Genomic DNA, 21,474 nt, shown 5'->3' on the forward strand with positions numbered 1-21,474 from the left:
GTCACACCACTGACCTGCCCTGGACAAAGGCCCAGTGGCTCTGAGCTCCCAGGGCACTGGAAGCAGAGGTAACACCAACACCACCACCGTCACAGACACCGGGCTGCTGAGCTACACCGTTTATTGGGGTGAGGGGGGCAACGTGGTGGTGGCTGTTAGCACCGAAGGTGCTTGGACAGCCACAGCGCTATGTTCATGAAGCCGTCAGCTTCGGCCTCAACGCCCGCCAATGCGTGGCTGTTCCCTGGGTACCAGAGCAGCCTGCAGGGGAGAGGGGGGTTAGTGCTGTGCCTACACCCCACTGCCCAGGCACCCTGCACCCCACTCACCGTGTGGGGACACCCCGGGCCTTGAGGGCACGGTAATACTCCAGCCCCTGCCTGGGGGGCACACGCCGGTCGTCCTCTCCAAGCAGCAGCAGCACAGGGGCACGGACCTGTGGGATCGGCACAGCCTCAGCACCGGCTCTGCTGCTGGGGATGGGGACAGGGATGGTGATGTACCTGGTTCACGTAGCGCACGGGGGACTTGTGCAGCATCTCCGTCCACTGGGCTGGGTCTGGGAGTGCATCGGGTGCATAGGGCAGCCCCGTCTCTGTCAGGCACCTGTGGGTGAGAGGGACGGGGATGCACGCAGGGCTGGGGTGCAGGCAGGTGAGGGCGTTGGTACTCACCAGTCAGGGATGTCGGTGGTGCCCACCATGGAGGCAATGTTCACCACTGGGTTGCGGACCACGCAGGCGTGGTAGGTCTCGGGGAACTGGCCCAGGAGGTGGCACGCCAGGAAGCCTCCATGTGAGCCACCCACTAGTGCCACCCGGCTGGCATCCAGCGCCTCCTCCTGCAGCACCCGCTCCACACAGAGCTGCCACCGCGGGGGATACCCGTGAGGCAGGAAGATCTGCTTCCCCTCCGCGGGGCACCCTGGGAGCTCAGGGGGCTGCAGGACTCTATTGTCAGGGCCATACCTGCACATCACGTACATCCTGCGTGCCCACGTTGCCTGGCAGCGAGGCCACACTGTCCTGGCCAAAGCCCAGTGAGCCACGGTAATTCACTGGGGTGGGAACGGGGCAGCATCAGAGCCTTTCCTCCCCCTGTCCTGGGCACACTGTGAGTGCTGTGACACCCAGCAGTGCCCCAGAGCCCTTGTGTCACTCACCCAGTAGCACAGCAAAGCCCATGCGGCACAGTGCCGCCGGGTACAGCATCCACCCAGCTGTGAAGACAGAGTGGGGACCCCCTGCAAAAGGCAAAGGTAAAGGTGACACTGTGTGGCCAGGGCAGGGGCCAGAGCCGGGCAGGGGCAAGCTCTTACCATGGGGCATCACAACCAGGGGCGGTTTCTGAGCAGCAGGGCCCTCGCTTGGACGCAGGAAGATGGCATCGAAGTCCAGGCCCGCTGTGGAGGCAGGGTGAGGGGCGGCAGGGTTCGGGGTGGGTGGTGAAGCCCAGCCTGGCCCCACAGCACTCACCATACTGGGGGTTCTCCTGCTCTGGCGGGGGCTGCAAGGTGCGGATGCCCCAGCTGATACTGGGCACAGGGGGTGCGTCCTGCAGGCAGACCCACCGTACCTGCGCCTCCTGGCCAGCCTCGGGCAGCATGGCCACTTTCTGCATGGGAGAAGGTGAGCGTCAGCACTGAGGGGCTGGTGGGCACTGAGGAGGGAGGGGGACATCACCTTACCAGCGCTGGGGGGCAGCTAGGGGTGGAGAAGCTGGCCACCAAGATGTTCCGGTCAATGGTGAGGACAGACCAGCATCCCTGGGGGGCATCTGGGGAGGAGAGGGGATCGGACCTGCAGACGTGACCACCTACCCTGCCCCAGCACTGGGATGGTGCTGCTGGCCCCCCACTCACCAGCAGTCAGTGAGGTTGTGGCGCCCGTCACCGTGTCCACCACAAACACGTCCTAGGGGCACGAGGGCAGAGTCCAACAGAGCCCTGACGTGTCTCAGCTGCCCTGTGCCCCGCAGTGCCGTCCTAGCATGGCAGCCCTCACCTGCTGACTGCGCTGGGCCGTATCCAGCACGATCCTGCGGCTGTCGGCCGCCCAGCACAGCCCTGGTAGCACATTGTAGATACCCGGGAAAGCACCTGCAATGAGAGCAGTGGTGCTCAGCACCGTTCTGTGACCCCCCTAAACACCCTCAGGGCTGCACTCACCCCACACTTGCCGCGGCACCACCTCCAGCACTGTGCTGGTCTCTTCGGTGTACCAGTCGTACTGCAGGAGGCACAGCACAGGGCGGGTGTTGTCCCCACTAGAGCTTTAGAAGGGGGTCACACTGCCCTGCTGCCAGCCCCCCCTGCAGCACGGGCACCACACCGGTGTCCCACTGGTGCTGCTCACCATGCGGAGCCGGCTGCACTGCTGGTGGGGGCCCATGGCATCATTTTCCAGGTAGACGATGCGGCAGTGATCCGGGCTGAGCCGCGGGGACCACACAGCCTTGGTGTCCTCGGAGAGCAGCTCTGCATGGGCACGAAGACACGGTGAGGCACTGCTCGGAGCCGGGGCACCTGCGGAATTGGGGTACGCGCTGCTCACCGCAACTCCCGCCCGTCAGGTCCACGTAGAATAGCGCTGACCTGCCGGCAGAGATGGGTGTCACCATGGGGCTGGGGGCCCTGGCTGTGGGGCAGGGTGCCCTGTAGGGACTCACCGGCGGTTGGTGCAGTGCCGCAGCCCCAGGCGGAAGGGCTCGTGCCACCAGCCCACGAACACCACACCGGTATCACCAGGACACCAGAAAGCCTGTGGGGAGAGGAGAATGAGCAGCTTGCACTGCCAATGGCCCCCAAAACCTCCCTTTCTGTGTGTTCCCCATCCTGACCTGGCCAGGGGAGAGGTGATCCGGGATGCCCTCCAGCACTGAGATGCTGCTGCCCTCAATGTCCAGGACGCAGAGGACGGGCACGCTGCGGGTGCTCAGTGTTTCCCCCCAGTCCTCGTGGTACACGAACTGCTCACCCTGCGCACAGCCCCGTCAGCCCCATCGTCATCCCACTCGTCACAGTCTGCATCAGAGTGGGGGGACCCCACCTTGAGAGGTTCATCCTCCTTCTTTGGCTGCTCCATGTCCTCATCTGAGACATGCAGCTCTTTTCTCTGGAAGAAGGACTCAGCCTTGGGACGCTTCTTCTCCGCCACGTAGAGCAGGTGGGTCTCCGAGTGTGACCAGGCCAGGCAGCCAAACTCATCTGCAGAGGTGGGTCAGGCACCAGTCACCCCGTCCCCCCATACTCCACATCCCCCAGACCCTCACCATCATCATAGACGCTGCCGTGCTTGTCCAGCGTCGTCAGGTCGATGCTCTTCACCTTGCGGTTCTGATCCCAGACCTGGGGGCAGAGATACGGAACAGCCCCAGGCTTCAGTGTGGATCCATCCCCAAGCCCACGGAGTACCCAGGCCGGCCCCGTTCCCCCTCTCACCTCCAGGAACTGCTTCTCCTTCTTCTCCTTGTTGGAGACCTTGCGCAGAACAGCCTTGAGGGCCCCGCTGGGGGACACCTGGCTCAGCAGCCTGTGGGTGCATGGGTGCCCATCAGCCCCCCGCCATCAGCACCCCGAGGGGATGCCAGCGAAGGGGGGGATAGGACGAGACTCACTCGCCCTTGATCTCGGAGCAGGTGCCGGTGGGTCCCGAGTAGACGATGGAGGCCCCGTCGTGGAAGATGAGGTACTGGCGGCAGAACCTGATGTTCTCAGCCCGCTCCAGGTCCCGCTGCAACCACTCTATGAGAAGTGGGGTGAGCTCACCGGCCGCAGCCCCGCCAGGCAGGCAGGGACCCCCCGGACCCCCACCTCACCCCCGTACCGGTGCTGAGGCTGCAGTGCTTGCCCCCGTACTGGGTGGTGACATCGGGGCCGAGGCTGGCGGTGCTGAGCCCCGGGTGCCCGCTCAGCTCCCGGTACAGCTCCACCATCTCCTCCGTGATCAGGGGCATCTGTGGGACAGCCACAGGGTGGCTGGGGGACACGGTGCAGGGCGGCGAGGACCAGGGCATGGTGGGGTGCAGGAGGGTGCACGGGGGATTAGGAAGGTCCTGGGGCACTCGCTGGGGTACACGGGGGGACGAGGACGGCACTGGGGGCACTCACTAGGGCACGGAGGGTGTACGAGGGTGGAGGGGCGGTGACTGCGGTGCTGGGCAGCCCCGGGGAGCAGAGCCAGGCTGGACCCGGGGCACCGCGGGCAGGTACCGGGGTGCAGCCCTGGCGGGAGCTGGGCCGGCGGGGTCCCGCGCAGTGACGTCACGCGCGCCCCGTCCTCCCCCCCCCGCAGCCCCTCACCGGTGACTCCACGTCGCGGCGGCAGAGCGGGGGCGTGGCCAGGGCCAGCACTTCCGGGATAGAGGGGTGGGGCCTGGGGACTGCGGCGCCTCCTATTGGCTGCGGCGCTGGCCCAACCTCCCGCGTTGAGGCGCCCCCTGGTGGGCACGCGCGGCGCCGCCACCGCTGCCGCTGGAGGTGCGGGGTTCGGGGCCGCTGCCGGCCGGGGGCACCCGTTCACCGCGGGCCTCTGGGCCGCCCCGGAGCGGTACCCCCGGCAGGCGGCTGCAGCGCTGAGGGTCGCTCCGGATGCAGGCTGAGGAGATCGGTCCCCACCGGGACCCCCATCCCGCCGGTGCTGGGCACCGGTCAGACCCGCACTCCCAGCCCTGCCGATGTCCCGGCTCCCCCCCGCCACTCTCCGCAGGCAGGAATCGGGGCCAGTCGGTGGTTTGTGTCAAGTCCTTTTTATTCTGTTCCCACAGAAACACCTGGTGAGGGGGCAGCTTCTGGGAGGGAGTCACGACACAGCGGAGGGGCGGCACGGCACGGTACAGCACGGTACGGCACGGAACGGGGTCACTACGGGTGGCACAGAGCACAGCAGACACGCACACCGTCACAATGTTCAGAGGGAGCGCACCCGGCATCGCGCCTACTGCTGCCAACGGCGCCCGGCCCTTCGCACCCTCCGTCCCCCCGCGCCGGCCAGCAGACTGCAGCCTGGCGGCCCGGCGGGGTGGGACACGTGCCCCCAGTCCCGGTGGACACCAAGGCGAGGTGGCGGGTGTGCTCGGGCGGCAGAACGGGCCTCGGCGGGGGTCTCAGTCCCGCGGGCTGTTTACACACTGTACAAGTATTTACAGCGCGAGGGGCAGCGGGGCCCGGAGGAGGAACCCACTTGTCATCAATGGGTGCTCGCAAGGGTAGGGCTGTCCTCCGTTCCCCCCACGAGAACTCCACGCTCCCTCTGGTCCCACAGCTGCTGGCCTCTTCCCCAGCCTTGGGGCAGGCAGAGCCCCCACGAGGGACCTGCCGCAGAGCGTGGGCATCCCTCGGGAACTGGGCCCTTGATAACAAGTGCATAAATCTGCAAAGAGCTTTCAGTACAGTGATGGACTGATGGAAAAGAGAAAAAAGAAAAGTCCAGGCAAAGAACAGCAAGCACTGAAAGGCGGGTGGAACCGTGCAGAGAAGTAGCAAGCCATGCTCTACGACGGGACAGACGGTCACGGGCGCTAGGGCTGCCCTTTGGCAAAGTGGCCCTCCGTGGGTCGAACATGCCACGAATTCATACGCACGGGTGGTTGGTAAAGAGTAAGTTCTTGGGTCGCTCGGCGGCACGCTTTGCGATGAAACCCTTTAGGCGCGACATTAAACCGATTAGCTATTCACAGGTCTTGTTCTGGAGTCGTGTTATTTCGTTGCATAGAACATCAGGCGGGTGAGCGGGGGGCACTGGCGGGTGCTGCCGGCATGGGGAGGCAGCGGGGCGTGGGCAAGCCTCCTCCTTGCCTGCCAGCTGCTCCCCATCCCCAAGTAACCCCCTCCTGGCAGGGCGAGTGGGCTTTGGCCACCGGCCGCCGCACTGGCTGTCCCCACGAAATGGCTTGAGAAGGACTTGGATTGCACAGTAAGAGGAAGATACTGCCGGAGGCAAAGCTCTCCTGATCTTGTTCCACGGGATTTGTGCTCTTTTGTAGCCTCCTGCACTCTATTGCTTCTACAGACGACAGCCCGTGTGCTAACTCATCGCACAAAGCAAAGAGGGAAGAGGATTTGGTATAAAGTTTAGAAAACAAAACCAAAACCAAAACCAAAAGAACTCAAAAGAAACTGAGAAAAGAAAGGATCCCTCCCCAACGACGCCCCGTGCCCTCCCCAGTGTGGATGAGGTATACACAGAAATCAAAGTGGGATGATTAAGGCTGTTCTTGAAAGAAAAGGGGTGCCCGGCGGTGGGCGCGCTGGCTGTGTGGCAAGGGCAAGCGCGGCCCTTTCAATGCTTCCAATGGCTTCGGGGCGGCACTGAGTGCCGGGACATGTGCCCAGCCGGCGGCTGCGGCAGCAAAGGCCGGCCGTGCCACCTGTCAGAGTCCTATGGCCTCGTATTTCAGTAGTGAAACAGTGTTAGGTCCTAGCTGACGCGCTCCGGGGGCTCCCCGGTGGGGCCAGGAGCGGGCCACAGTGCAGGGGCCGCGGGGACACCCTGGTGGGGCGGACGGGGTCAGGAAGGAGGAACGGCGCACATGGCACCCAGCCCTCAGAGGGGGAAAAACCTATGAAGAGGCCAGAGCTGGAGTTCGGAGGGAGCAACTCTGTGTATAATCTTGAGAAAGGGCCACAGCCCACCTACGGGGCCTGACCCGATGCTCCGGATCAGGCCTGTCCCCTTGGGGCGGCTGCTGGGGCTTTGCCGTGTGCGCACCGGAGCTGCTCGCCAGGCGTGGGGGGCACCTGCCCCAGGGCGTCCGCTGGGGCCCCGTTTGGCCGCCGTTTGGTCCAGCATCCAGGGATTGCCCTGCTTTCAAAAGCTTGCAAGAGACACAGAGAGAGGCGTTGGCACGAGCAGCGATGTCCCCGCGGAAGGGACCCTATCACATGGGCCATGGCAAGCCAAGTGGCGCTGCCGGCAGAGCAGCTGCTGCCACCCCCATGCTGGACGGGCTCCCGGAGCAGAGCTCAGGCTGCCCAAACCTTCCCCACAAACCCAGGGTCTGCACCAGCATCCACGTGGCATCGGCTCACATGGCACTGCTGAGACTGGGGAACAAGGCCAAACCCCACGCCTGAGCCTGGGGCCGGCACTTGGGGATGAAGGTGGGAATGAGTGGCTCAGTGCGAAGAGGACGGGGCTGCACCATGTCCTCCTCACCCTGGAGGCACGACTTGGCACGTGCCAGTGGGGACAGCGGTGCCATGGGAACCCCAGGGATGGCATGGAGGAGGGGACCGGTGCGATGGAGGGAACTTGTGTGCAGCTGCCCCGGACACTCACTGTTATACTCAGAGTCTGGCGCCGTGTGCTGAATTCAGTGGCTTCTTCATAGGTTTTTCCACTGCAACGACTCGATCTCCACTCGCTTCCCAAACTCCTGCGGCGGGAGGGAACAGCAGGGCGTCAGGCCTGGCCAGGGCATCGAGAGCTTGTGGCACAGCGCCCGGCGCGGCTGCACTCACCTTGTGCCGTTCTCTCACCAGAACGAAGTGAACTTCTTGCCAAAAGCTGACACCGCTGTGGGGAAGGCAGGAGAGGTATCAGCATGGCGCAGACGCCCTGGTCCCCACCTCACCAGATCCCAAACCGCAGGAGCACCGTGGCCACCCCCAAGGTGCCCGACTGAGTGTTGGTGCAGGAGAGCAAGACCGTGCCATCCCCATCCCCTGGTGCAGCCCTCACCTTCAGTCAATTTGCCTGCCTGTTCCGCTGCCCCCCCTGGCAGGATTTTGGAGAAGACGCTCTCTCCTTCCGCCCCAGGCTGCCCCATGGCTGTGCCGGCAGGACCACGTGGCCCAGGTGCCCTTGGACCGGCCTTGACATCTGCTAGGGGACAAATGAAGCCACCATTAGCAGGGGATGGCCATGGGAGCTCGGCTGAGCCGCAGGGGTGCCAGGCAGCCAGTGTGGGGGTGAATGGCAGTGTGCTGCCAGACCTACTGACCTGCTGCTCCCAGAGGCTGTGATGTGGGCGCTCTCCCCGGCTGCTGTGGCACTTTTGCTGCAGGTTTGGGTGCATCCGTCTGCTCCGGTTTTGGCTGGAACAGGGAAAATAACTCTTAGAGAGCATCCTCTAGGGGTGGCATGGGCAGGGAGGCAACACCAAAAACCCCAAACACTGCTCCACAGCCCCAAAAGAGGCAGCAAGGGATCTAAGGCATGGGGATGGCCCCTCCTGGGTCCCTTCAAAGGGATTGCTGCTCCTGTGGCACTCAGGGTGGCTATGGTGGGCACATGGGTAGAATACATCTTGCCCCATGGCTCCCATTCCTAAACCCCTGCCAGCCCTTGCCCATGGCAATGCTGCGTGGCCAGGACACAGCTGAGCCAATACTTACCGCCGGCGCTGGGTGCCCTCCTGGCTGTGCATGGACTGTGGCCGGTGCCTTCCCTGCAGCCTGCGCTGGCCCTGGCTGCTGCTGCTGCTGCGGTGGCCGGGCCGATGGGGGTCCCTGCGTCCTGCCCCTCGCCTCAGGCTGCGCTGAGCCCGTGGGCTGGGCAGCCTGCCGTGCCGCCGGCTGCTGCCGTGCTGCCTGCTGCCCTGCCTGCTGCTGTCTGCTCGCCGGCTGCTGCGTGTGTGTGAGGGGCTCCTGCTTCGGCGCTGGGGTGGCCGGCCCGTGTGGCTGGGGAGGCTTCTGCGCCTTGGGGGTCTCAGCGCCGTGGTGGTGAGCAGTAGGGCGGGACGATGGGGTGTACTCAGCAGAGCTGGGGCCGTAGGGTGCGGGCGCACGGGGCTCAGGCTGCTGCGCCTTCTTGGTGGCAGCTGGTGGCCCGTGGCCCCGGGGCTCGTGGCGGCTGGGCTCTCGTGGGTGCTGCTTGGCCGAGCGGCGCGGGGGCTCATCGCCGGCATGCCGGGAGCTGCCAGCATGGCGATCGTACTCCCTGTGGTGCCGGTGCTCGCGGTGCTGGGGGTAGTCATCGTGCTGCCATGGGTCCTCGTCGAGGGGCTCGTCGTAGTCATGGTAGGTGTGCTTAACGGGGGGTCTCTTCTGCGAGGAAGAGTGGCCACCGTAGTGCCTGACCCGCTCCGCGCGTGCCTCCCTGGGCTTATCAAACCAGTCTGTCTCCTCCTGACCCAAATGATAGGCTTCAGAAACCAAAAACAAACCACAGTCAATGTCTCGGTCAAGGCTGCCCGGGTGGAAGCCATGCAATGATGAGGGAGAGGCAAGCAGCGGGCACGCGCGCAGGGGACAGCCCGTTGCCGGTGGGGATGGGACGCGGCACGGCAGGGCACGGTGTGGGACCGGTGGGACCGGCTAACACCGAACACCCAGGGCAAGGGGAGGAAGGCACATGTCAAGCAAACTGAGGCGGTGAAAGTGTCTCTGCGTACGAGCGGACGGGCATGCCCCGGGGAAGTGCCATGCTCTGGGGTGGTCACCACGGGGAGCCGTTACCTTCGCTGTCCGAGACAACGCAATGGGCATCATCCATGCCGTAGCCCTCCTCATGCTTGTACGAGTGACTCCTTGGCACGTCTTTGATGTGCTTTTGTACATCAGGCAACGAGTGGCTGGAGCAGAACTGGGAGCAGGGGTCCCCTGCCGACTGGGGACCGGGCCCCCCGGCAGCACGTGGTGCCCCCACCGCCTTCCCCAGGGGGCTGACAGGGCTCTCCTCCTCTGAGGGCTGTGTGCGGATGGGTGCCCGCCCACGGCTCTGGCTCATGCTGAGGGACGAGGGCTTGGAGCCACCTTTCTGGGAGCGCTCTGTGCCCTCCCGCTCATAGGACTTGCTCCGGCTGCCTGCCTCCCGGCCAGAGGACTTCTCCACCCCATAGCCAGAGGAGCGGGTTCTGCCGGCGGCATAGACCCGCTCCTCCTCGTCTACCAGATCCCGGCTGGAGACACCGTAGTACTTCTGCTGCTCATAGACGTTCTTCTTCAGGCCATAGGTGATCTCCTCCTGCAACTTCTTGGCCCTGGAGGCCACGTTGCTGCTGCCGACTGAGCTTGTCGCTGAATAGGAGGCCAGGTCTGACTCCACGTCTTTGGCTTCTTCGATGGGGGAGAACTTGGAGATCTTCTGCTCCATGCCCTGCTTCCTGTGCTTGCTGCGCTTTGAGGAGACAACGGCCGGTGCCAGGTTCTTGGATGAATGTTTCGGTAGAGCTGCACCAGAGCCGTGCTTGTCCACCCTTGAGGAGTGCCGGTACTCACTGTCCCCATAGTAGTAGGATGAGCCGGTGGAGCCACCTGACACCCTGCCATTGCTCTCCGTGCCCCGATGGTAGCTGTTCTTCCCTCGATAGTCGTGGCCATGGTGGTCATAGATGTCCTCCTCAGACTCCTCCTCAGCTTTGCTGTAGCAGCAGGGCCGGCTGGAGCTCTCGGCATCCCCCAGCTCGCTCTTCTCTCTGCCATGGCGGCTGTCAGTGCCTGTGCCCGTTGGCTCTGCTTTCTGCCCCTCCACTGCTGGGCTCTCCTTGGTGAGCTCGCTGATGTCCTCGATCATCACATAGTTACGGGGGATGTTCTGCTCCAGGCTGGTGTAGAGGGACTCTGAAGAGAAGCTTGCTGAGGGGCCTGGAGCTGCACTGGCTCTCTCAGCCTGCCGGCCCTCTGGTGCCTTGTACTGCTCATAGCTACTGCTGGCTGGCGCGGTGCTGAAGGTGACATCGGGAATGGCGGAGGAGCTGGTGGCTGCGCCAATGACCTCGTAGTTGGTGGGGATCTTCTGTTCCAGGTCAGCCAGCGAGGTCTGCCGTGGCTTCTGGTGCGCACCAGCTACGTCTGCTGGGCTCTGGAAGAGGGCAGGCTGTGCCGCTGGCATGGTGGCCGCTCCGGCAAAGGCGCTCGGGGCTTGGTAGGGGTTTTGGGGCTGGAAGCCCGGCTGGCCTGGAGTGCCCAGCTCTGGGTATGCAGCGCCGGGGGCTGTGAAGGCACCAGGCGAGGCGAAGGCAGGTAGTGGGGCCGCTGGCAAGCCATCCTGTGCGGTGCTGGCTGCGGGGTACTGGGGATGCTGCAGGCGTGGCGGCGGGAAAGCAGCGGGGCCCTGCGGGGCAGGGTATGGGTAGGCGCCGTAGGAGGCAGCAGCAAAGTCAGGGTACTGCCCGGCGGGCACAGGGCGCAGGCCGGTGCCGTCATAGGCAGCGAGGCGCAGGCTGTGCAGCTCGCTGTCCGACAGGTAGTCGCGGCGGTCCCCAGCGCAGCGCAGGTAAGGGTGGTCTCGCCCACCTCCACGCTCCTTCAGTAGCGATTCCTTACGCTGGGTGATGCCCAGCTCCAGGTACTTCAGCTTGGCGTCAATCTCCTTCTCCTCCTCGTCCAGCTCTGCCTGCTTCTTCCGCAGCTTGGTGGCCTCGTGCTCCACCAGCCTCAGGTCACGGTCCAGCTCCTTCAGCAGGCTGGCCTTGGTGACTGGCGCGGTGGCTTTGGGTGCCAGGCTGCTCAGGTAGAGCTGGGGGGTGGCTGAGCTGGCCAGGGGCACATGGGGCTCCTCGGGTGGTGGGCTGGGCAGTGTCCGCTTCACCTTCCGTGACAGTGGGCTTGACTGCAGCCCCCCAACCTGCAAAACAAAGGAACGCTTGGTCAATGATGCAGGAGGGTGTCCCCCCATGCTCCCCCTTGAGTATCATGGAGCTCCTCCCATGCCCAGAGGTTGCAGTCAGGCAGCCACCGTGCACGTGTTCCCCCATGCACTGAGGAAGCAGCATTTATGTAAAAGCACAATAAATAGGATGGAAGTAACGGGCAGGGCGCTTTCAGTGAGTAATTCCGAGGGTGGCAGCTGGCCAAGCGCCATGACAGCCCTGTGCCACAAGAAATGCTTTCTGTCCTCAGGTGTTTGGCTTCAGAGAGAGGTCGGAGCTGCTCCTGCCCTGCATATTGCCCCAGGGCTCTTTGCTGGGCACTTGGCAGCCCAAGGGGACAAAGGTGGGAATAAGAGCCACCAACACCCAAACCAGAGCCATGCATGTCGGCTGCTCCCTCCCTGGGAGAGGAAGAGGACACAGCTGGGGCAGGGGACAGGGTACAACCCTGACAGCCAGCAGCAGCTCCTGCCCACCGATGGGCTCGTGCAGCCCATGGATCTCCAGGGCCTCCCTCCAGCAGCCAGCTTTGGTCTGTGTCCACTGGCTGTCACCAGTCACTGTGAGAAGCCAGCTTTTTAAATCATTAATTGCCGCAGTGCTAATGAAACCAGAATGTCCCGAGGCGCCTCCTGGGGCCATTCCCCGAGGGAATGTTTGTTCCCCATGCTGACGTACCTGTGTGCCAGGGAGCAGCGCATGCTGGTAGAGGGAGAACCTGTCCTTGCCGGCCTCCTCGGCAGTGGGGCTGATGGGCTTGGGGTCTGAGAGGGAGCGCTGCATGGTCTTGATGGGTCGCGGCAGCGTCTGCTGGCGCGGGGACAAGTCGGTGGTGAAGTGCTTCTGCGGGGGGACATGAGCCTTGTTCAGCCGCTCACTGGTGGCGAAGGAGGACTCCAGGAGGCGATGGGGCGACAAGGGAGAGACAGGCGAGTAGAGGACCTGAGGAGAGCGGGGTGGCTGGCGGGTCACCAGCTGGGAGAGGGACTCGGCCGGCAGATGGGACTGGTAGCCAATTTCCAGGGGATCAGGTTTCTTCTTCTCAAATTTGCCCAGGGTCTGCTGCCGGATGGCATGGGGGTCCAGGGGGCCTGTGCTCACCATCTGAAGGTTGGTGGAGTAGGGCGGGATGGTGGTGGGCACCGTCAGCTGGGGCACCACGACGCCGGGCTGGGGGGCTGGCTCTGGCTCCGTCTGACACGCCAGGCTCTCGCCACGCTGTGTCTTCTCCGGAGCTGAGATGTACTTGATGATCTCCACCCGGGGGTCGTGGGTGGTGATGTGGATGGAGGGGGAGACGCGGAGGAGCTGGTCGGGCTCTGTCTGCACCGAGCAGTCGCTGATGGTCTGGATGCCCACGCTGGCCATACCGCGGGCTGTACCCTCCGCCTTGCCCTCGGCACCAGCCTCCGTGTGCCGCGAGGGCCGGGAGCGTCGGCGGCGCACGGGCTGCTCCCACTCCCCGCTGTCCTCCTCATCCGTCTGCACGCTGCAGTCGGTGCTGCGCCGCGCCCGCCGCCGCCGTGACAGCAGGTACCGCTCCTCGCTGTCCTCCTCGTCCGTCTGCACACTGCTGTCCGCCGTCTTCCTCCCCGCAAAGGCTTCCCGCGAAGCCTCCTTCTCGTAGGCGTCCCGCAGCCGGGGCATCGAGTTCCTCTTCTTGATGCCCCGTCCAGGTTCCCAGGAATCCTCGGCTTGCAGCGACATGTCCGAGGCCGAGCTGCTGAGCGGGCGCTGTGGCGCGGGGTAGCGGGGCCCGGCAGGGCCATCCAGCGGCGCCTGGCTGGGTGGCGGCCACGCGTGCCCGTTGTGCTGAGGCAGACCCCGCGGCCCCTCGGCAGGCCCCTCGGGTGGGCGGGTGCTGGGTTCGGCAGGCGCGGGGAATGCGCTTTTCTGCCTCTTCTGCTCCTCGAGCTGCTGCTGCAGCTGGTGCTGGAGCTGGTGGATGTGCTCGAGCTGCAGGCGCTGCTGTGCGAGCTGCTCCCGCTGCAGCGCCAGCTGCGCGTGCCGCTCCTCCTGCTGCTGCTGCAGCACCTGCTGCTTGATGCACTGCAGCTCCTGTAGCTCCCGCTGCACCAGCAGCTGCTCCTTCTCCCGGTGCCGCTGCAGCTCCGCGCGCTCCCGCTCCAGCTCTTCCTGCAGCCGCAGCTGGCGCAGCTTCTCCAGCTCCACGCGCTCCCGCTCCAGCTGCAGCACGTGCTCCTGCTGCTTGCGCTGCCGCTCCTCCTCCCGCTCCCGCTCCTCCCGCTGCGCACCTCCATCCTGAGCTGCCTTGGCCACCGGCGCTGCCTGCCCGCCCTCCTTGCTGGCCGCCGGTGCCGCTGGCCCCTCGGCACGGGGAGCAGCTCCCGCCGGCTCCGCTCTCTGCAAGCCACTGGTGGTGGGGACTTTGGGAGCGGGACTGGCACCCGCTGCAGCCGGTGCTGTGCTGATGGGCTTGCCCAGGTACACGGGTGTCTCCATCAGTGAGGCTGCCGGGGCCGGCCGGCTCGGCGCTGGGTAGCGGTAGAGGCCCTGTGCTGCCAGTGGGACACGGGGGGTGACGACCGGCAACCTGGCCAAGCTGGCCAGGGGCACCGCTGCCACACCGCCCGGGCTGTAGGGTCTGTAGAGCCCACGCAGCATGGGCCGCAGCACCGAGGCTGGCTGGGTGGTGATGGGCAGCGTGGAGGCGATGGGCGTGTTGATGGTTGAGTAAATCATGCCGTCGGCGGCCCGCACGGTGGCGGTGGAAGGGAACATCTGCCGGATGGTGCCCAGGCGGACGCCGGGGATGTTGTACTGTGCCAGGCTGCCGAAGCCCTGCCGCCCCTCAGGGAAGCTGGGGTTGTACATCCCGCTGGGTTTGGGGGGCACAGGGCCCTGCTGTGGAGCCGCCACCCCACCCGGCCCCCCTGGCCCGGCACCGGGGCCGTAGGGCATCAGGTCGGGGCCATTGGCGTGCCGGCCGCCATACTGGTCCATGGAGTTGAGGGCCGCGCACATGCGGCTGATCTCCCGTGCTGTGGTGGCACTGTAGTGGGCCAGACTGGACTCCTGGAAGCTGGCCAGGTCTGCCCGGGGCGAGAAGCGGTAGTCAGAGTAGATGTTGGAGGCTGAGCTGTACCTGCGCATGGGCAGCGGGCGGCCCAGCAGCTCCGCCGGCTGGCGGAGGTCGGAGAAGGAGCCATACTGCAGCCCCTGGCCCAGGTACCCCTCCTCGGCGAAGCCCACGCTGTAGGAGTGCTTCATGGTGCTGAGGTCCACGGCGGCATCACCCGCTGGGGAGGCGAAGGGCTGATCCCCCTTTGTGGGGTAGTAGCCCACCCCAATTTCGGAGAGGTTTGTGTCTGACATGGAGGAGTAGAGGCGGCCGAAGGCGCCGGGGGGGTAAAACTTCTGCTCCTCGTAGACTGGGGGTGCCGGTGCTGGCTGCTCCCGGAAGGGGAAGGTCTCCGGCAGCTCTGGCTCCCTGCTGCCATAGAGGGGCCCACTGGCTTTCCGGCCAGGTGCTGCTGCCTCCCCAGCTTTCTTCTCTGGCATCTTGGAGGTGGGGTTGAAGGCGCCGGTGCAGCTGCCACCAAAGGGGAACTTGTAGACCATGTCACAGCAGGCAACCTGGCTCTCTGGCTTCATGCCCGTGAGGTCCAGAACATTGGCCGGCGGTTCCTCCTTCAGCACTTTGGTCACTGGGCCGGCTGCTGCCTCCTCCATCTGCACCATCATCACCTGGGACTTCTTCCCACCCAGGGCAAGGAGAGGGCTCTGGCTTTTTAGCTCCACCGGCACTGCCCGGTACAGCTCTGATCCCGGCTCTGGCAGGAAGGGCTGCTGGAGGCCACCGACATTCTGTGCTGCAGCGGTCTGTGTGATGAGCATGTCCTTCTTCACCATCTGTCCCGGCACACCGTACCTTGCAAACTTGGGCTGGGGGGCAGCGGAGGGCTCAGACTTGGCAACAGGCACCCCACTGGCTCTGACAGCAGCCGTCTGGATGCCCTGCTCCACCTGCTTCACCTGTGCCAAGCACACTGGGCTCCCGGTCCCCTGCCCGAAGTCCACCCGGGTCTGGAAAGGGTCTCCATAGACCACGGGCTGCTTGGGCTGCGAGAGGAGCATGGGGGAGGCGATGGCCAGGCTGGCAGTGCTGGCTGCTGCGATGATGGCGTGGGGCTGCTCCTGTGCGTTGAGGTTGATGATCAGGGGCTGGATGGCTGTGGACTGCCGGCTCGGGATGTGGTCCAAGGTCAGGCAGTACTTCCTGGCCTCTGTGGCCAAGGAGGTGAGATCCATGCCTTGGTCTGTTATGATGATGGGGGCAGATTTCAGCGCGGTCCGTAAGTCCATGGCGTTAGTGCTCGGCACCTTGGGCCCTGGCTCGACCCGGGATGTGCCGGGGATGGAGGAAATGCGGCAGAGGGAGATGTTTTCTGCAGGGAGTGCTCCCCAGCCGTACAGCCCCGTGATGCCATCAGCAGCTGAAGTCACAGCGGGTGCCTTCTGGGTGTGCTCCTTCACCGGCTGTACCCTGATGTAGGCAGTCAGCGGCTGCTCCGTCTCTGGCGCCTGGCTGTAGCCGTGTGCTGGCAGCTGCCGGCTCGGCTTGGTGGGCGATGAGGTGGGAGATGTTGAGGAGCCGGAGCTGGTTGGCTTAGTCTGGCTGGCTGCGTCAGCCGCCAGCGGGATCAGCATGAAGGGAGCATCCTGTGAGGAGGGCTGCCGCACCAGGCGTGGGGAGCCCGCCCGGTGGGGTGTCTGCGTCCCCTGTGCTACCATGGGGGAAGAGGTGGGGGGGCTGGCGGTGGGACCCTCGTAGGGCAGGAGGGGGCTCTGCGTCTGCGTGGAAAACTCTGCCGTGGCCTTTGTGGTGTGGGTGGGACTCTGCGTGGGGGAGGTGGGTGAGAGGGGAGGGCTGGAGCTCTTGTAGAAGGTGTACGTCTTTGGTGGCAGGGGCTTGCTGTCGCTCGCAGCCGGGAGCTTCTCCCTGGCTGTCTGCACACTGATCTCCACCACTGCCTTGCTTCTGCTGATGTCCTCCGTCTGCGAGCCGTAGCTGACAGTGCTCTTCACCGGGCTGTAGCTTCTGCTAGGTACGGATGGGGCCTCTGGAGCTGGGGAGCTGTAGGTGCGCAGCACGCTCCCAGGGCTGGCTGCTGCCGTTGTCACTGTGCTAGCACCTTTGCTGTAGGCGTAAGGAGTGGTAGGAGCCTTGAATGCTGGGCTGGGAGCTGCCGGGGTGCCCTGGAGCTTGGCTGGGTCTTGCCCCTCTTTTGCAAAATGCTGGGTGACCCGGACATCGGGAATGGCCTTGGCTGTGCTGCTGTCGGAAGTGGCAAAAGAGACGGGAGCGGAGAGCTGCGTGGGGCTGGTGCCAGGGGTGAGCGGGCCACCATTCTGCTTCATCAGGTCAGCGTAGGCACTCTCGGCATGGAGGAAGTGCTTCTCCTGGTACGTCTCCTCCTGCCCCTTTGCCTTCTCTCCCTGCTCAAGGGACAGGTCGAAGGAGGAGGACCGATGCATCCTGGAGATGCTCTGTGAGGTCTGTAGGATCTCCTCATACACCGCTCCTGCCTTCCCGCTTGGATAGCTGGGCTGGGAGGGGTGTGCGGGGCCACCATCGTATCGGTACTCCTCCGTGTACTGGTAATCGAAGCTGTTCTTCTGGCCCTCGGTGTCGTGGTAGCTGACCTGCTGGTAGGTGCTGCCGTAGGAAACCGCTGGCTGAGCCTGCTGGACCTGCTGCTTCTGCATCATCTCTGCCTTCCTCATCATCTCCTCGTAGGCTTCCTCAGCGCTCTTGAGGGGCTTGCTGGCAGGCTGGCTGGGGCTGCTCTCCCCCTTCTCCGTCGGGGAGTACAGTGACATGAAGGTGGGCAGGTTGTATTCGCTGCCTGACTTGTACAGCTTGGAGGTCACTGCGTCAAAGCTCTCAGCCTCTGAGTCGATGGAGGGTGAGTACTCAGAACAGGAGGAGCGGTGCAGCTCCTCCATCTCTGCCGCCTGCCGCAGCTCCTCAGTGGGGGAGGCATCCTCGATGGGGGAGAGGTTGCTGGGGGGGGTTTTGGAGCGCTCTCTCCTCCGCTGGGCCCTCAGCTCCTCCTTGTCACGCTTGGTCTTGCGTGCCGTGCTCCGGATGCGCTGCTGCTCCACCTCCCGCATCTTCTCCTGCTCCCGCAGCAGCTCTTCTTCCTCCCGCAGCTCCTCCTCCTCAGATGAGTCCTCAATGGTGGGCAGCAAGGGACCATGCGAGCGGTGGCGAGCCTTTCTCTGCTGCTTCACCTCCTCCAGGCGCTGCCGACGGCTGGGGCTGCTGTCACTGTCTTCCTCCAGGGAGGAGATGGAGGTGGGCGAAGTGCCCGAGGTGTAGCTGGGCGTTGTGGCTGGCAGGGTGGAGGAGTACTCGCCCCGGGATCGCTCTTCGGGGGAGCCCGTCAGGCTCTCCATCTCCAGCTCAGGCTCCCGGTCTAGGCTGGCATCCACCTCCTGCCCTATCTCCATCTCCCGGCCGTAGCCAGTTGTGCTGTTCAGCTCGATGGTCTTGAAGCGCCGCAGCCCGCCCTGTGCCGTGCTCGGGTCATCACCCTCTGCTGTCTCCACCTCCTTTCTCTCCTCATACATGCTGCTGGCACCGTGTGGCAGGCGCCGCTTGGCGGGCTCTTTGCCCTTCTCTGCCTCGGCCTTCTGCCCAGCTTTGGGGACGCTGTACTTGGTGCGCCCATAGCCTTCCTCCTCCTCCTCTTCGAGGTTGTCCTCCTCTGCGCTCATCTCCAGGATCTGCCTCCGCATGAACTCCTCATCGCTCACGTCAGCCTCATGGCCCTTGGGCCGGGGAGGTACCGGGGAGAAGCCCCCCTCGCTGCTGTCCTCCACGTAGTCGTGCCGCAGCTTGCTGCCGAACTCATCCGATGACTCCGCGCTCTCCCGCCGCTCCCGCTGGTTCTCCCACTCCAGCGAGTCCTCATCCTCCTCCAGGATGTCCTCCAGCTCCTCATCCGAGTCGAAGGCTTCGGGGGTGATGGAGAGGTACCGTGGCCGCTGCCGCTGCCGCTGCTCCTCCCGCGGCTCCGTGCTGCTCTTGCCACGCTCAGTGGGCTCCGGCGGTGCACCCCGGCCCTCCAGGAGGGGCCGCATGCTGCTCTCCAGCTTGGTGAGCTCAGAGGGGCTGGGGGGACTCTGCCCGGCCAGCCCGGTGCTGCTCAGCTTCTCCTCCTCCTGCTGCACCAGGCCTGTGATCTCGCTCTGCGAGCTGGAGATGCCATCAGAGGAGTATCCGGTGTCGCTCAGGCTCTGGGGGCTGCGGGACAGGTCCGGGGGGTAAGGCTTGCTCCCATCCTGTTGGCAAGAGACAGCACAGCATCAGACACAGGCAGCTGTGGGGCTGCTGCCCTGCTAAGCCCAAATCCTCTTCTTGGAAGCATGCAGAAAGTCTGGGCAGCACTGGGAGCCAGCCCAGCATGATGGCTGGGGGCCACCCAGTGTCACCCCTATCAGTGGTGTCTTGCAAACAGAGCATAGCGCAGCAAATGTCTCCAGGAGCAAAGGCACTGTGGGACCCATAAATACATTTAAGAAACTGGGCCCCATCAGTATCATCTGTCCTCAGTAACAAACACAAGACATCTGTCTAATGGCAATATTGACAGCTTTCACTGCCCACCACTTAGAGAGCCAGTGAGGGAATGCGTGTATGTGGAGGGAGCAGCCCTTCTACCCCGGTGCCTGGCCAGGCTGGTGTGGTGGCACTGAAGGGACCAGTGGCAGCCGTAAGGAACAGCCACCTTCTAAAGAATGTTAAGTTCCCTGACTGACAGCCCTGCAAAAGCAGCCTTCAGAGGCAGGGGGCCCCCAGGATCTTAATTAGATACCAGCAGAAAGAAACAGACCCTTCTAATTGACATTACAATTAGGCAGCGCAGGGGGCAAACCTCCAAGCCATGGGAAAAGCACCATCATCATGCCCAGCCCCAGTGCTCCCAGCAGGGCCCATCACCCCACAGAGGCTCCATGGGCTTTATTTGAGAAGCCTCTTCCTTGGGAGCTGCTTGATGTCACAGGGGGGCAGCCGTGATCCCACACCTCCAGGGTGGTGGGATCCCCTTCCCACGGGGGACTGTGCTAGCTGCTGCTGGGATGGTTGCTGCTGGGAGAAAACAGTCCCAATGCAGCCAAATGTTTCCCCAAATTTTGTTGAATTTAGAAAAAGAGGTGGGACGAGGAGCTTGTAAAACGCTGTCTGCTGCAACATGAAACGTTGTGAAACAAGTTTTCTGTTAGAGAATAAATTCAACTGCCCTCACATTATTTTAAAACAAATCCAAAGGCTGATGATGACCTGGACTATGCCCAAATCGATGTATTCCTAATAAGAAGAAGGCAAAACCAGTATGCTGCTATATAGCCCATGAAGTTTCTAAGTGGTTTGGAAATGCTGAGACAGCAGTGTTTTGAACTCACTGCTTTCCAAAAGGCCATTTCCTGAAGCAAATGGCCTCAATGGCATAGTTTCTGCTCTGACTTGGAATAAACCCTCACTTCCCAGGCCAGTGGTGGAATCACTGTCCCTGGAAGTGCTCAACACCCACGTAGCCGAGGCCCTCAGTGCCATGGGTTAGCGGTGGCCTTGGCAGTGCTGGGGTAATGGTTGGACTTGATGATCTTAAAGGTCTTTGCCAGCCTGGTTTATTCGATGATTCTGAGCATGGCAGCTGGCAGAGACATGACTCAGAGCCAGGCCAGACCCGGGCAGGATGTGGTCCCGGGGGATGCAGGAGCTGCATGCACCCTAATAGCTCACCTCCTCCTTGGCCCGTGGTGCCTCGGCGGGTGCCCGGCTCTCTTTGCTCTCCACCTCCGGTTTGGGGGTCACGCTCTTCCCCTTCGGTGCCGTGCTCTCAGGAGCTCTGGGAGGCTCCGGCGCAGCTTTGGGCAGTGGCTTGTCCTCTGCCGGCGCCGGGGGCTTCTTCTCTGCCGGGGCAGGGCTGGGGGCCCTGCTCTGCTCGCCAGCCCGGAGGCTCTTGGCAGGCGAAGGCTGGCGCTCGGGGGGCGCAGCCGGCTCGGTGGGGGCCGGCGCGGCTGCTCGCTGCTGCTGGCTGGCGGCTGGCGGCTGGTGCCTGGGGGAGCCGGGTGCAGGCTGCTTCGGGGCAGGCAGCGGCATTGGGGCAGGGTCGCCCAGGCTGCCCTCCAGCAGCCGCTGAGTTTGGCAGTTCAAACACAGCCACTCGTTCTTCTGCAAAACAGAGAGAGGCGAAGCTCAGCTCACCCAGACGTTCAGCTGACGGGACACATGGCCATGGTGCAAAGGGCTCAGCACACCCAAACCAAACCGTCACCTTCGGAGAGGCCAGGCAAGTGCCAGAACACCAGCACGAGCTGCCGAGGGGCATGAGGTGTTGCAGCTGTACCCTAAAAGCCATCTAGAAGAGACTGACCACCGAGCTTACACCTACCCCTGCCCTTATTCAGACCCCAGTGATGTTCAGACAGTGGCTATGACACAGGGATTTCACCCTCTCCCCCACGACACTTCAGCATCACCAGCTCTTTTCATCTCCAGTCTTGCTGGTAGTTTGGTTTTAAGTGAAATTAAACAGCAAAGACAGACTGCTACCACTGCTTAACACTTCCCAGGCTCCACACAGCTTCCCTCTTGCTCTGATTTGTTTTCCTTGATACAACAAAGGTTTAACAGCATAATCATAATACTTCAGGATCTTTTTTTTTTCCCCCTAGATTATAAAAAAAACACTGGGTACACAAGTAGGCAAAAATTTCCCAAAGATATTACCTGAAGTACCCACTGTGCAGGAAAAGAACAAGACAATCTTGTCTAGTGAAATTCTCAGCAAGAGCTGGCGTTTTATGGCCTGGAAAAAGCAGCTTGCAAGCAGGGCTGTGAGTGGCAGAGAGCCCATGGGGCTATGGCAGGGGCTCTGCATTAAGAGATCAGAAGCACTTTCACCCCAT

The 21,474-nt window shown here is 63.6% G+C and overlaps 2 protein-coding genes across 3 annotated transcripts in view; both read right to left on the reverse strand.

The window, feature by feature from the left end:
• Positions 1–104: 104 nt before the first annotated feature.
• LOC134159346 (acylamino-acid-releasing enzyme-like) lies at positions 105–4,024 on the reverse strand. 2 transcript variants are annotated; one of them, XM_062610151.1, is made up of 21 exons: positions 3,825–4,024; positions 3,616–3,742; positions 3,440–3,530; positions 3,271–3,346; positions 3,048–3,205; positions 2,839–2,976; positions 2,668–2,759; positions 2,553–2,593; positions 2,355–2,476; positions 2,168–2,228; positions 2,004–2,098; positions 1,862–1,913; positions 1,688–1,776; positions 1,476–1,614; positions 1,319–1,402; positions 1,163–1,243; positions 969–1,057; positions 675–865; positions 504–606; positions 330–436; positions 105–261 (listed from the first exon to the last, which is right to left on the reverse strand). In XM_062610151.1, exons 1-21 carry the CDS (start codon positions 4,012–4,014, stop codon positions 156–158), a joined length of 2,232 nt encoding a protein of 743 aa, XP_062466135.1. In that variant the 5' UTR covers positions 4,015–4,024; the 3' UTR covers positions 105–155. The 2 variants fall into 2 exon arrangements, with proteins under 2 accessions (XP_062466135.1, XP_062466136.1); XM_062610152.1 differs by lacking the exons at positions 105–261; positions 330–436 and having other exon boundaries at positions 471–593.
• A 703-nt stretch (positions 4,025–4,727) lies between these two features.
• BSN (bassoon presynaptic cytomatrix protein) overlaps positions 4,728–21,474 on the reverse strand; it is a 95,324-nt gene continuing 78,577 nt past the window's right edge. The window contains exons 4-12 of the mRNA XM_062610160.1: positions 20,306–20,737; positions 12,211–18,843; positions 9,398–11,507; positions 8,336–9,084; positions 7,942–8,035; positions 7,680–7,820; positions 7,460–7,514; positions 7,278–7,374; positions 4,728–6,813 (exon numbers count right to left, since the gene is read on the reverse strand). Coding sequence (XP_062466144.1) covers positions 7,474–7,514; positions 7,680–7,820; positions 7,942–8,035; positions 8,336–9,084; positions 9,398–11,507; positions 12,211–18,843; positions 20,306–20,737 — 10,200 coding nt within the window. The 3' untranslated portion in view covers positions 4,728–6,813; positions 7,278–7,374; positions 7,460–7,473. The remainder of the gene's footprint in view (positions 6,814–7,277; positions 7,375–7,459; positions 7,515–7,679; positions 7,821–7,941; positions 8,036–8,335; positions 9,085–9,397; positions 11,508–12,210; positions 18,844–20,305; positions 20,738–21,474) is intronic.

Source organism: Pezoporus occidentalis, unplaced genomic scaffold (assembly GCF_034315485.1).
Source record: "Pezoporus occidentalis ecotype Australia unplaced genomic scaffold, CSIRO_AGI_Poc_V1 ctg145, whole genome shotgun sequence".
NCBI classification, from domain to species: domain Eukaryota; kingdom Metazoa; phylum Chordata; class Aves; order Psittaciformes; family Psittacidae; genus Pezoporus; species Pezoporus occidentalis.